This window comes from Acyrthosiphon pisum, chromosome A1 (assembly GCF_005508785.2).
Source record: "Acyrthosiphon pisum isolate AL4f chromosome A1, pea_aphid_22Mar2018_4r6ur, whole genome shotgun sequence".
NCBI lineage: Eukaryota > Metazoa > Arthropoda > Insecta > Hemiptera > Aphididae > Acyrthosiphon > Acyrthosiphon pisum.
Window position 1 is genome coordinate 8,339,867 of NC_042494.1, and position 13,160 is coordinate 8,353,026.

Below are 13,160 nucleotides of genomic sequence, written 5' to 3' on the forward strand. Positions count from 1 at the left end.
TCAACTGTTATCCTAATTGATTTTTTGTGATTGTTATTTAAAATGTTTGAATTAATTTGTTTAGTAGAGGTACCTATAAACAAATTATATAATTCTATAAATTAGGTATTTCTAAACCGACTGCATAATAGTAAGTAATAGTACTACACGGACCTATACAGTAGAAAAACACGAGTACGAAAGACTAAATGAAGAATCACAATGATAACTAAATATTATGAGTTATGATAAATAATAAGCAATCGATATTTCAAGTTTTCAACCAACTAATGACCTGGGGCTGTTGGTACGTAATATGGTAAAATATACCTACCGATCGCACTATCGCCCGTATGAGCCAATGTTCTGGGAAAGTGTAGAGCTAATTGTTATTGAGAATTCTCGATGATCGAGGGGGATAATTCCCATATTATATTTTGTGTAAACAACTAAATATTAATAATACCTAATAATAATATCCTAGTTCCTAGATATGAGTCTAGATAATAATATAGTCATGTCATATAAACACGTATAAACGTATTCTGACATTCTGTCGAAATTTACAATAGTTGATAATTTGTTTTTAGAAAAAAAATAGAACAAAATTTGATGCATTATATAATATACTTAATTATAAATTGTTATAAATATTGAAAAAAAAATTCATGGGGGGGATTTATCCCCCTCACCCCCAACCCGTAACCCGTTTGACCACTACTGGACTCTGGCCTATTATTACGATTTACGAATATTATACTGTCTATTATTTATATTATTTAATTAGTTAGCGCATATTACAATGTAGCAAAAACTGTTTTGCCCTTTTCTATCCCGCATAGAACCGTTCAGGCTGTTGTGATAGTTAAGACTCCAAATTTGTATGCAACTAGCTGAATATGTGCACTTCGTTGCCCGTTAAATGTACCAACTCTATATATGACTCAAACTTTGTTCAATTCGCTATTTAATATTCGGTGTATGGTGTTTAAAATTAATCTTAACTTTTTCGTTGCCCGGAATAAAAATTCTGATTCGTAGCAGTATATTATCAAGTAGGGTATCTACCCGCGGTAGATCATGGACCCCTAGTTTGTACGTAATAGTGTATGATTTAACTCTAAAGTACCAAAGTTATATCAAGTTTGTCGTATTCTACATTTCTACCTATGGTGGATTAATATAATCAATTAATACAAAATCCTAACCTAACCTGTTGCATCACTGTTGTATTTTTGACATACAGATTTCCTACTTTCCGGTGGATTTTCCTAACCTTTTGTTTCATAATAACCTTCTCCGTGATATACTCTTTCGTTTAAAAAAAATCAAGAAGATCTGATAAGTAGTTCCAGAGTTGACCCTGAACAAAGGTTTTCAATGAGAATGTTGTGTGACATAATATTACGTGATCGTCGGCCTATATTCTGTCGTCTGGTCGTGGCTTTTTTACACCTAAAATCCCATACAATTAAATTGAATAAAATTCAATCTCATTTAATCTCAAACCAATTTAATATTTATCTGGAAAATAGAATTGTTATTGTCATATTATGTATGTGCAGCTGTACGATATATTTACTGCACAATGCGATAATGAAATCGAATGTGGCGCACGATTTGATGTAAAACTGTAAAAAAAAAAAGAAAAAAAAAACAAATTCATTAATTTCCATGGTTTCCATGGTTTGCACTTAAAAGGTCATAACTCCGGAACCACTTATCGCACAACGTACAAACTTCACAGAAACCATCTACATATCAATCTTAATATGCCCTGGAATTTTTATCGAAATCGGTTCGGTGGATCTTGATTTATAAAATTTATTCAAAATGTACAATCATTTTTATATATAAAGATATAGTTCAGAACATTATCTGTGAAATATCGTTTTCATTTTTTTGATATCATTTATACGAAAAAAGTTCTTATTGTTCAAAATCCATTATTTTTGTAGTTCCGAAATCGAAAAATTAAAACAATATCACACCATTGACGGAAATCGGGAGGGGTTCTTGAGGGGGCTTAGCCCCACCCAAAATTCCGTCAAGCCCCCTTTTTTTAGTTTTGTATAGGATCGAAACCCCCCCCCCCCACTCACATTGATGTCAATAAAGTTGTTCTTGTTGTGTGGTGAAAATTTCGTTTTATAGATATGCCTAAGCCTATGGGCTATGGCTATCGTTCTCAGTTCTTTCCCGTGCAAAACAGTTTTTGCTTTGTTTTCATTTGTAAGATGGAGACAATATATGCGGGTGAAGCGTCCTCTCAAGTTCTAATTTTAGTTAATAATTTACTTTTATTACTTTTTAATTGTGTATTATATTTTAATAAAATCAGTCAATATTAAATATTATTTACTGTTTCTATGTTTTCATATTATACCTTATACTTCTTTATCGGCTACCATATTTTATAATATAATATAATATTATAAATCTTAATTCGTGTCTACGATTACAACTATATAATATTTTCGTATATTTATATACCTACCTAGTACCTACAATCTACTGAATACTTAATAGTAGTTAGTGCGCAGTTAAATTACATAAAACATAACACATGTCATGAAAATTTTTATTATACGTGCTATAAAGTATAAATAATAAAATAAATATCGTTAACTCAATAATTCATGTCAACAAAATAATTTTACTTCTTATCAGTATTTTAAGTCGATAAGAGCCAGCTGCTTATACCATAGAATTTATACGAGTGAGTGATGAGTGGCAACGTTGCGTTGTTATTATCAATAATAATGTGTACAAGCTAAAAAAATATATATATAATAATAAAGTTTCTATATTGTTCTATCATCTATTGTATATTTGTATTTACCATTTAGTTTAATACTAATAGTTGAATAGACTGACAAGACAGTGATGTTTTACTTTTCGCTTTCTTGAGTTCAAATATTTTGGAACATTTGTCAGCCGACAGTTATTGAAGTAAACCGAAATATTGTCTTCAATTGTATAGATTTACAAGTGTTTTAGTTATGTCAACGTCTGGTGAGCATATTTTTTCACTACTAATTTCAACCATTAACATTAATTGTTGTATTAAATTTATTGACATAATTTGTTTTCCGTTATTTTGCTAATAGAAACGACTAACGGGCAAGTGGCTACTACTCCAGTAGCATCGACCGTCGATGCTCCACCAGAGTCGAGTGTTTCAGAATCTCAGGTATTGATACACCAATATTAAAAAATAATTATAATAATAATAATAAAAATAGTATTAAAAGTATATTATCACATTTTACCCGCATGTGTTGTCTCCATCTTACTAATATATAATATATCAATATGTATGTCTTAACAGTTCCAATTTTATGTAGTTAGTTTAAATATTAGAGTGAATTGACCTATTATCAAACTTAAATGTTAGAACATTTTCTGTGTTCTCTCGTTAGTGTTTTACAATATTTAAATTTTTATTTGAGTTATGAGTACCTATCTAAAGTATTAATATTTGAAAATGCTCATAATTCACTAAAAATGAAAATATCGTAGGAAAACCAACAAGAGTGCAGATAATGTTTTTACATTTACGATTGATAATATGTCAATTCACTCTAATATTGAAGCTATCAATACAAAATTGGAACTGCTGGACATACACTTTGGTATATTGTGGATTATTAAGACAGAGACAACATAATATACGGGTATAATGTCCTCTTAATGTCTATCTTTTGTTAATTTTTTTTAATAAAGAAGGTAACTTCCTCTGAGAGTAATGCTAAAAGGCTGAAAAATCCCAAGCACAATGCACCCATGCGCCAATATTTAGACCAAACTGTTGTACCAGCATTGTTAGTAGGCATGAAGGAGTTAGTCAAGGAAAGGTAATCAATATTTGACTATTATTTATAAAATACAATATTAATATGTAATAGATATTTAGATTCGCTTAGTTACTTTAATATTAATGTTTTATAGTCTTGATTAATTTTAATGCCCTATAATACCCAGTACCTTATATAGGTACATATTTTATTACATTTGTTGTTGCGATACTGTACTTGAACTCGTTATTCTGAATTATTATAGGTTGTATACCATCAGCTTAATTATGAATAAATGCATAGAATTTATTTTGGAAAATATCATGTTAGAACATTTTTTGTGTGCTCAATTTTTAGTATATTATTAGAAAAATATATTATATTTATTTGGATTTCTATTAAAATTAACAAACAAACTTAGCGACCAACTAGTGTGCATTGCAAAGTTTTACTACACAATATGCATACAGAATACTGATGTTAGCTTTGTTGAGGGCATCAGACAGGTGTTGCCTGATGACTGCCGAGTATGTTTCTTAACTGAATATAGTATACCAATACCATACTATATTAAACAATATTTTTTTGATGTACTAATATTAAAATGTATATTTAATTGCCAAACGGTTACGTTAACTAATGATTCTGTAATAGAATAAGTAGTAAATAATATATATGTCAGTGTAATTAACTGTTTCTAATTGTTACTCTTCAAACTTTCAGACCTCCTGATCCATTGGGTTTTCTAGCTGCATTTTTATTGAAGTATAAAAAGGAACATGTTGACAAAGACTCAATTTCAGAAACATAAACGGATACATTTTCTTCATAAAAAAAAATATAACAATTATAACTAAATAGACATAAATAATAATCACATCTTATGCTCTTAAATTATTTCTTTGCACTTAAATTCAAATATTTTTCATTCTGTGTGTACATAAAAAGTTGTTTGTTTACAAAGGAAAATGTAAATTTTTTTTTTCTTATATTGTAGAAGGCTGATAAAGCATTACATTTTTTTTTTTTATAAAGGGTTTATAAAAGCTAAAACCACTGTTATAACTCAATGATAAACATGATTTTAACCCCATTATTACTATTATGTTGCCATGGTAATTGAATCATAACAAACGGATATATGTAAAAACATATTCAAATCATATAGGTACTCTTAATCACAATAGTGTTGTAATTATGATTTATTGTATTAATTAACGATTTAATGATTCAATTATTTATTTTGTAGATTAAAAAATCCAATTACAATAAAATTATGGAGTTATATTATTTAATTACTATTTTAAGTTTTGTAAAATTCTGCTCATCTAACAGAGAAATTATTTCATTTATTACACCTGAAAACTGTTCTGAACGCGAGTATTTTATTCCCAGTTTAATGACATGTAGACAATGTAACGATCACCAGAAATCATCCTTAGATCGTAAGTAATGGATATTAATGATAAAATATGATAATATTATTAATATTTTTTTTTTTGTAAATCAAGGTTTGAGTTGTATTTGTGAAAAAAATAGCAAAATTATTGATAAAGTTTCAGAGTTTTCTTCTTGTGAACCATGTCCATCAAACTTCACTGCCACATTGGATCATTTGCATTGTTTGAAAAAGACAAATGTTACGTGTGGATTAAAAGACATAGAATGTAGGTTATATTGTTTATGGTAAATACATATCTACATTTGCACCCGATCACCCCACGATATAGGCAATAAATAATAACTAAATATATCAGACATTATCAGTACTAAATGAGTGTATGCTCATATATGTTATTAGATTGAAACACATTTTACAATTATTTGGTCTCTTCTCTAGAGCAACTCATTGAATTTAGAAAACTGGCATGAGTTTTGTCTATCAATGTTTAACATTTCTGAGATTTAAGTGGTTATCATGAATAGATACAGGTACTGAGTAAGATTTAATATCTATTATTGAAATTCAGCTCTCCTTGACGGCTTGACTACTAATGTACAAAAATCTATTAAATATACTATAGTTAATATTTTATCTATTGTTAGATTGTTTTTAATTACACCAGAATCAATCTTCATGAACCCCAGAATAAGGTATTACAAATTGTAGAATCATAGATTGATCTTGGTCCATGCAATATATTTTGATACTTCTAAATGATCTCTATGATTTTAATATTTATAAGTGTACAGACATGATTCTAGTCTAAAACAATTTTGGAGGAAAATGGTATAAAGTACCTGGTATACGAGTCATTATTTACAAGTCATTTGAATGCTCCAATACTAAGACATAAAATTTACTCTTTGCTTAAGCTGAACCAATGTTTAAAAACAATAATGTCCAGCCAAGAAAAAAATCTGATCTCATAGATTTGTTTTTGAGTATCAAAATTAGTACTACAAGCCCCTAAAATAATAATAATATCACTGTTTTAAAAATTCTGCCCCCCCCCCCCCCCCAACTAAAGTTTTAAGTTGTACCCTAGGTTGCTTATCCTTTGAATCGGGCTTTACTCTTACCCAATTTCATTGTTGTAAATTATTAACTCAAAAATATCCTAGGTATTACTTTTTAGGCATACTCAATTCCATTTTATTTTATTTTTATTAATAATATTATGGTATTTAAATAACTTTATTTTTACAATGAAAACTGACATAAGTAGGTACTAAGTATACAAATATAATAAACACCAAAAAAATAAAACAGGTAACCAAATTATGATAAATAATAATCACCTACTAATAGAACAAAAATAGTATTTACTTAAGTTAAGCTTAAATTGAAAAAGCCATAGTTAATCAATAGTTCAATGTTTAAACCTCCCTTAACAAAATTTAAGGTATCATTTGAAAAAACTTGCAATAAACTTAAATTTTAAAATGAACTGGTGCAAATTACCATTAATGAATTTGTTAAGTTAACTAAAACTGTAAAATAACTTATGTCAAAACAAAATACATAAACCAAACTGGGCAGTAGTCTTATTAGTCCATGGCATTATGGAAATTGAAAAATATTCATTGACCATTTGAATTAGGTAATATGACCATTAAAAAAAATAAAAACTTTCTTGAGGCTTGAATCTATATAGATTGTAACTATAAAGTTTCTCATTAATAATAGATAATCAATATACAGCATAGGTAATTTAGATAAAATATCATTCTGTTATACAGTCAAAAACTTTTTAAACTGGATTTTATTACGTTGATTGGTTTTCAAAAGGGCCTGAACATATTTTTTTTGTACATGTCCATTGTTTATGGCATTAGCTAATTCTTTTTGAAATCCAAACCTAAAACCATCACATACCTATATTATAATTGTCTTACACTTTTCGCTTTTCACGCTGAATAATATAATAATAATATTATATAATGGTCGATAAAACACACTACATGTACAACTATCGATATATTAATTAATAATCCAGATATGTTATGGGAGGCAATTTGAGTAAAAATAGTTGAAGGTCACCTACCTAAATTTGGGAGGCAATTCGAGTGTCACCGTATCGATACGTATCGGGTCAATTCTGAGTGTTCGAAAAGTTACACGTGCAATATCCATGTCCCGTTTTGGACTCAGACATCGATACGAGTCGGTAGGTACGTAACTAATTCTTGTGTGGGGGGAGCCTTCATATTTTCTCCTCATTAATCTACATGACGTCATGACTACATACCTAAACATTCCTCCTCTCCCTTCTACTAATTTGGAATTTTTAAATATAGTAATATACTTAAGGACCAATGACAATATTTTCAATTACCTATTTAGATTTATAAGTACAAAATCAGTTAGGTAATAAATTACTAATTTACAGTACAGAAGTTTGGTTGTCATTAGATAATTTATAAAAAAGTTGGTAGGTATCGCCACATTATTATTGAATGTAGGTAGTAGAACGATATTCGTATATACGAACCGTTCTACCGGTCGATGTTCTACTACCTACAACGATTAACGAAAAACCGTATTCTTGAATGCCAATTGGCAATAGAATAGTCAATAATGAATAGTAGAACTACTATTCGTGCACAATTGCACGAATATTATTCAGATACAGGCACGGAAGACGGAACAGCAATGTTGCTATGCCGTATATGGTTATTAGTCGACATTTGTGTGTGCACGCCAAATTAGTGAAAATTCAAAATGATGCTCTTAAATTTTAATTCTTATTGTCTTATTGCTATGGTTGGTACCTAGTATGGACCGTTCAAATTAAAATTTCGTATTATAGCGAAGAGAACGTCTATTACCTACATTGTCACAAAAAGAAGCTTTGCCACAACCATCCAAACAAATGTGGGAAGAATGTCGAGAATTGTTAAACAGTAGGTACCCTGGATCAGCCAAACAATGGCATGAGTGGCAATAATTAATAGTTGCTACATAGTTTATAATTCAAGCTATTACTATAATACTTAATTAAATAAAAATATTGATAAAACAAACAAGCATTTTAAAATAAGATAAAAAGAAAATATCTGAAATAATAAATAAAAAAGTGGGGAAGTGGAAGTCGCTCTGTTGTACAGTAAATTTTTTTTAGCTTTTCAATTGACAACATATTTTATCAAAATAACGAAAATTTGTAAATTATTTTTAATTTAAGAATGTAGGTTTATATATTGTTCAATTTGTATAGCTAAGTCTTGAAAATTGAATGCAAGGTTCTTCTTAAGTCATAAGTAGTTTTTACTGAAGTCTAAAAATCTAAAAATGTTAATTTCAATTTTTTTTAATAGACATTTAAAGTTCAAATATGTATTTGAAATCAAATATTTAAATTTTAAACAAAGAATAACGTTTTAGTTATTTTGTTGTAGTATAAAAATAGTATTCGCTATAGGTAGGTATAGCGACTTGAAACTTTTACGCATATTATTAGGTATATATTATATAGGTACACAATCATATTTGAAAAATGTGAAAAAAAAATGATTAATTTATAGCTACCACGGACCTATTCATACGTTTTACGATAAGTACCTAGGTATTAATAACTCAAAAGTTAATAACAATGATACATGAAATAAATATACCTATAATAATATAGGTGATGGATAGGATGTTAATTATTATAAAAAAATTTTTTGTCTAAAACTGTAAGTATAATTTTTTGAAATTTCGTTTTACAATATGTAGTGGAAACTGAACCTAACGGTTTGCCATTGGCCAAAAAATCGTGTATCCGCTGTTCACCTGGAACATTCCCGTCGTTAGATCGCACAAAGTGTTTACCCTGTCAAGTGGTGAATTGCACATGCCCACAGACTTCACACGAGTGGCTTTTAGACGGAACTCTGTGCGTGTTCAGCCAAAACCTGACTTTGTGGCCCGACGAAAGGGAAACGCACATCGTCGAATACGACATCGTTGGCGTGGATGTAGAGTCCAAGTATTTGAAAAAGCACTTGAGGGCGCTTTTGTATAAATGCGTCAAAGTATAAAATATTATATTAATTTAATATATTATGATCCATTGCACAAGCAGCAATAGCAGCAATCAATAATTTAAGCTTATACACGTGATTTGTAGATGAAACACAGGATGTCGTGCGAGTCTCTTGGCAACCTGTGCACGATTCAAATGTACAAGGACGAGCGGAAAGTCAACCCATGTAGGGTGTTCAAAGACTACAGACGCATACCAACGTCGTCGGATGCTGACCGTTTGCCATTGCCTTGGATTTACTACGGCGAAGGAGATGCTTCTGTTGCGTTGAACAGGAAAAAAATCACGTCCAAGTACACCATAAGACCCGGGAGTCGGGTATGTATACCTACAAATTATATTATGTAGGTACGCAACCGTTCACCAACGAACTGCAATAAATACCTTCCTGCCATGTATATAGTTGCGTATTTTCAATGACTTATGATAGGCAATGGCGTCGAGTTCATTTAAAATTTTAAAAAATATGATCAATTATAATTTATAACCAACTACCGACGATCACTCGACTTTACCTAAAACATCAATCAAGAACCACGAAAAAAAGCTAAAATATTAATACTAAATTGTTCAGCTCTAGGGATAAGTATCGTGCAAACGGTTCACCCCCATGTGGCGATATCACAATGAAAATAAAAACAACACTGAAATCTAAACATAATATTATTATTATTGTACTGCCCACGGGTATATGAGAATGACATGGATGGTGTTACTATGTATTACTGTATTTAGGGTTTGATATAATTATAGATTATAGATTTTTTTCTTAAAATTCGACCAACAAGCATCGTTGGGTTGGTATTTGCTGTTCAATAATACAAAATGTTTATACAAATCATTTAATGTATCTATACTCTGTTCAAAATAAGAAACGAAACAGCGGCCGACTTGTGCGTGGGGTGTGGAAAATAGTTACTGGCAATACAGAATAATACAACGCGGTTATAGATCGATTGGTTAAAAAATGTCCCAACATTTTAAAAATCAATTATCAATTGGTTTTTAATATTTTTAAATTAATATATATTTGTATTGTACGAAATGTATAAGCACCACTTGAAGTACCCTCCCCTTCTATTTAAATGGCTTTTAATATTTTAATAGTATATTTGTGAATTCTAAAAACTAATCTTGCAATTATTAATACTCAAAACGTTAATTTGTATTTAATTCGTTTATTTACTACCTACCTATGTTATAAAAATATTTATGAAAAATAACAACTTTAATACCGCTATTACAGTAATAAGTACTATAGGTATTATTTTTACTATATAAATTATTTTTTCCTTTCTAACTAACCACTCACCCACTCGCCAAAACATTTTAGGTGGTTCAAAGACACCAACTTAAGTGCATACTTGGCGTCACTAATGACGGGTTTAATTTCAGAAAAGCAAATTGCAGCTGGTTGCGGCCAGATATAATTTGAACGGATCTTTAATTAAATTATCCGAATTGAGTCCCGTTGAGCTTCAACTGTGTCCTGGATTGTGGAACGGCATCGAGTCAGCTTTTCGGTTTGGTGCTCGATACTTCCACACATGCAATATACCAGCGAAACAATTGATCGGACAATTAGTATCCACAGAGCCTATTTTTTATGACTTTTACTTACAATACGATGACGGTAAAAAGAACATGTTGTACGCAATACCGTTGTTGGTACGAAACATTAAAGTGGGAACAACGTACCCAAATAAAGTGAGCTTATAATTAAAATAGTAAACAATCTTCAGTACTTACCTAATAATGTAATTTATTGTAACTTTAAATACTCTGCAAGATTATAATAACTGTGATATCATTCAATAGGCGTTGACAAGTGTCAGCTAAAGTATACGTACACGGATGAGTTGAATCTTTATAACTGGACACTAGGGTTAGGATATATTTTATGTGTTATGTCCTCACTCTAAAAAAAATGAATAAAAATTCCCAAGAGGCTAAAAAATATCAAACTATGCCCTTAACACAATATTGAATATGACATAATAAAATTCGTTAAATAATTATATTATTCATTATTCATTTAAAATATATAGGTAGATAACAATATAAATTACAGTTTTGTCTTTCGTATAGACGTGTTGTAGTTATATTTTATATTTTACAAAATTAAATTAAATATACAATTAATATACAACATTATCTTATAATTATAATAAGTATAGATACCTACGTCTTCTTTTGATAAATGTTAACTCAAGTATTATAGTTCCCTTATAACGGAATTAGTTTTTGAAAAAACCAAATAAGTTAAATTTTATTTATATACATTATACAAGCACACATATTATATTTTCTTAAATTAAAAAAAAACATATTATTATGTCACATAATATGATATAGGTATACCTATTAGAATCTTAAACGTATAGAATAGGTAATTGCCAAACTAAGTTTTTACAATACCAACTGTGTGTACACATAAAAGTTGAACTTGAGTTAATAATCAAAATAACAACCAGTTGAAGTTACCTAGAAATTAGAATAGTTCTTATCAACTTTTTTTGACATACATTTATAAGATTTATAAAAATACCTATTTACAATATATTATAAATAATAACAGTTGGGTTACGGAATTTGAAGATTATCTAAGGATTTATCAGAGTAAATACTATTTCAAAAATGCTTTGTTGTATAGTAGGTTTTGAGAGTTACTTGTAAAGAATACGTTTTTATTTTGTATTCGGAATACAAATTCGAATAAATGAGAATTAAGGTACCTATTCGAATAGTTCTTAAAAAATATATTCAGAATACATACTCGAATACTTTAAAAAGTATTCGAATACTATTAGAATACTTTTTTTCACAACTAATTTTTGTCAGTTTTTGAATGGTTGGTAATCAACATTTATTAATTAATAATTAAACATACAACGTAATCATAAGTTATTTATACATTTTGACCACCTATATGATACGGCCGATACGGGCTAAAGGGGATATAACACATTAGTGCTTATAAAAATAATCATATCATGGGCCAAAATTATATTTCGTTTAAAGAATAAAAATATTAATGTTCATGATTTTTATATGTCTTGTCACAAATTTAAAACTATTTTTCTGGATCGGAAAAAAGTATTTTTTTTAATGAATCAAAAATACAAATAAAAGTATTCAGAACACGTATTTGAATTTTGAATACTTTTAAAAAAAAAGTAATTTTTTTTTTTATTGAAGTTGAATCCTTGATAACAGGACTATAGTGGCTTGTACCATGGCTTACATACTTCAAGAATTATTATAATAAATAAATTATATAAAAAAATGTATTATACAATTAATTCAAATAATTTATAATCTATACAGCACAATAGTGAATAAGTGTAGTGAGTAAACTTGATATTAATGGTTTTTGACATGAGGTTAGAATTTGTGGGCAGCCACTCAGCAGTGCCACCCAACCTGGTAAATTAAAATATATAATTAAATATTTAATTGGATGATTAGATAATACATTATACAATATACAGGCTCAAATGTCTTTAATAGGATTGAATTAATTTTATTACTGCCTACTGGTTAAGTTTACCTAAATCACCGAAGTCTTTGGAAAACGACATTTCAATGCCCAATGGCTCCCATAATACTAAAACACACACGGTCTGATTTAATAACTTCAAATGTATCGTTCCACCCAATTTACTTTCTACTCAAAATTATATAACAAACATAGATTGAAGATATAACTATCTGTGTTAATTACCACATGGGTAGAATTTTCATATTTATTGTTTTACACCCCCCCCCCCCCCCCACCAAAAAATAATAAATCCTTGAACCAAAAGTAAACGTGTAAAGCATAAAAAAAGCTGTTGTGGTTTTGAATATGATACATATATATAAATATATTTATTAGATAATAGATAATTACATTCTACGGCAGAGATATATC

General features: G+C 29.1%; 3 protein-coding genes across 4 annotated transcripts in view; all 3 read left to right on the plus strand.

Annotated features, from left to right (window-relative positions):
• Positions 1-13,160, plus strand: part of LOC107884928 (elongation of very long chain fatty acids protein 4-like) — a 27,186-nt gene that overhangs the window by 6,722 nt on the left and 7,304 nt on the right. The gene's annotated exons all lie outside the window — the stretch shown is intronic.
• LOC100168522 (protein dpy-30 homolog) lies at positions 2,787-5,331 on the plus strand. 2 transcript variants are annotated; one of them, XM_008189295.3, is made up of 4 exons: positions 2,787-2,994; positions 3,090-3,172; positions 3,709-3,836; positions 4,500-5,050. In XM_008189295.3, exons 1-4 carry the CDS (start codon positions 2,982-2,984, stop codon positions 4,585-4,587), a joined length of 312 nt encoding a protein of 103 aa, XP_008187517.1. In that variant the 5' UTR covers positions 2,787-2,981; the 3' UTR covers positions 4,588-5,050.
• Positions 5,030-10,981, plus strand: LOC100571596 (meckelin-like). The gene is made up of 5 exons (XM_016808043.2): positions 5,030-5,221; positions 5,288-5,443; positions 8,938-9,236; positions 9,332-9,565; positions 10,643-10,981. Exons 1-5 carry the CDS (start codon positions 5,053-5,055, stop codon positions 10,964-10,966), a joined length of 1,182 nt encoding a protein of 393 aa, XP_016663532.1. The 5' UTR covers positions 5,030-5,052; the 3' UTR covers positions 10,967-10,981.

Bases quoted from the DNA above. Each gene is read 5' to 3' on its own strand.
- LOC100168522 (XM_008189295.3), top strand. The intron at 3,173-3,708 runs GTATTGATACAC...TTAATAAAGAAG, and splicing joins CGAGTGTTTCAGAATCTCAG to GTAACTTCCTCTGAGAGTAA. The intron at 3,837-4,499 runs GTAATCAATATT...TCAAACTTTCAG, and splicing joins AAGGAGTTAGTCAAGGAAAG to ACCTCCTGATCCATTGGGTT.
- LOC100571596 (XM_016808043.2), top strand. From the start codon at position 5,053: ATGGAGTTATATTATTTAATTACTATTTTAAGTTTTGTAAAATTCTGC. The intron at 5,222-5,287 runs GTAAGTAATGGA...TTGTAAATCAAG, and splicing joins CCAGAAATCATCCTTAGATC to GTTTGAGTTGTATTTGTGAA. The intron at 5,444-8,937 runs GTAGGTTATATT...TACAATATGTAG, and splicing joins TGGATTAAAAGACATAGAAT to TGGAAACTGAACCTAACGGT.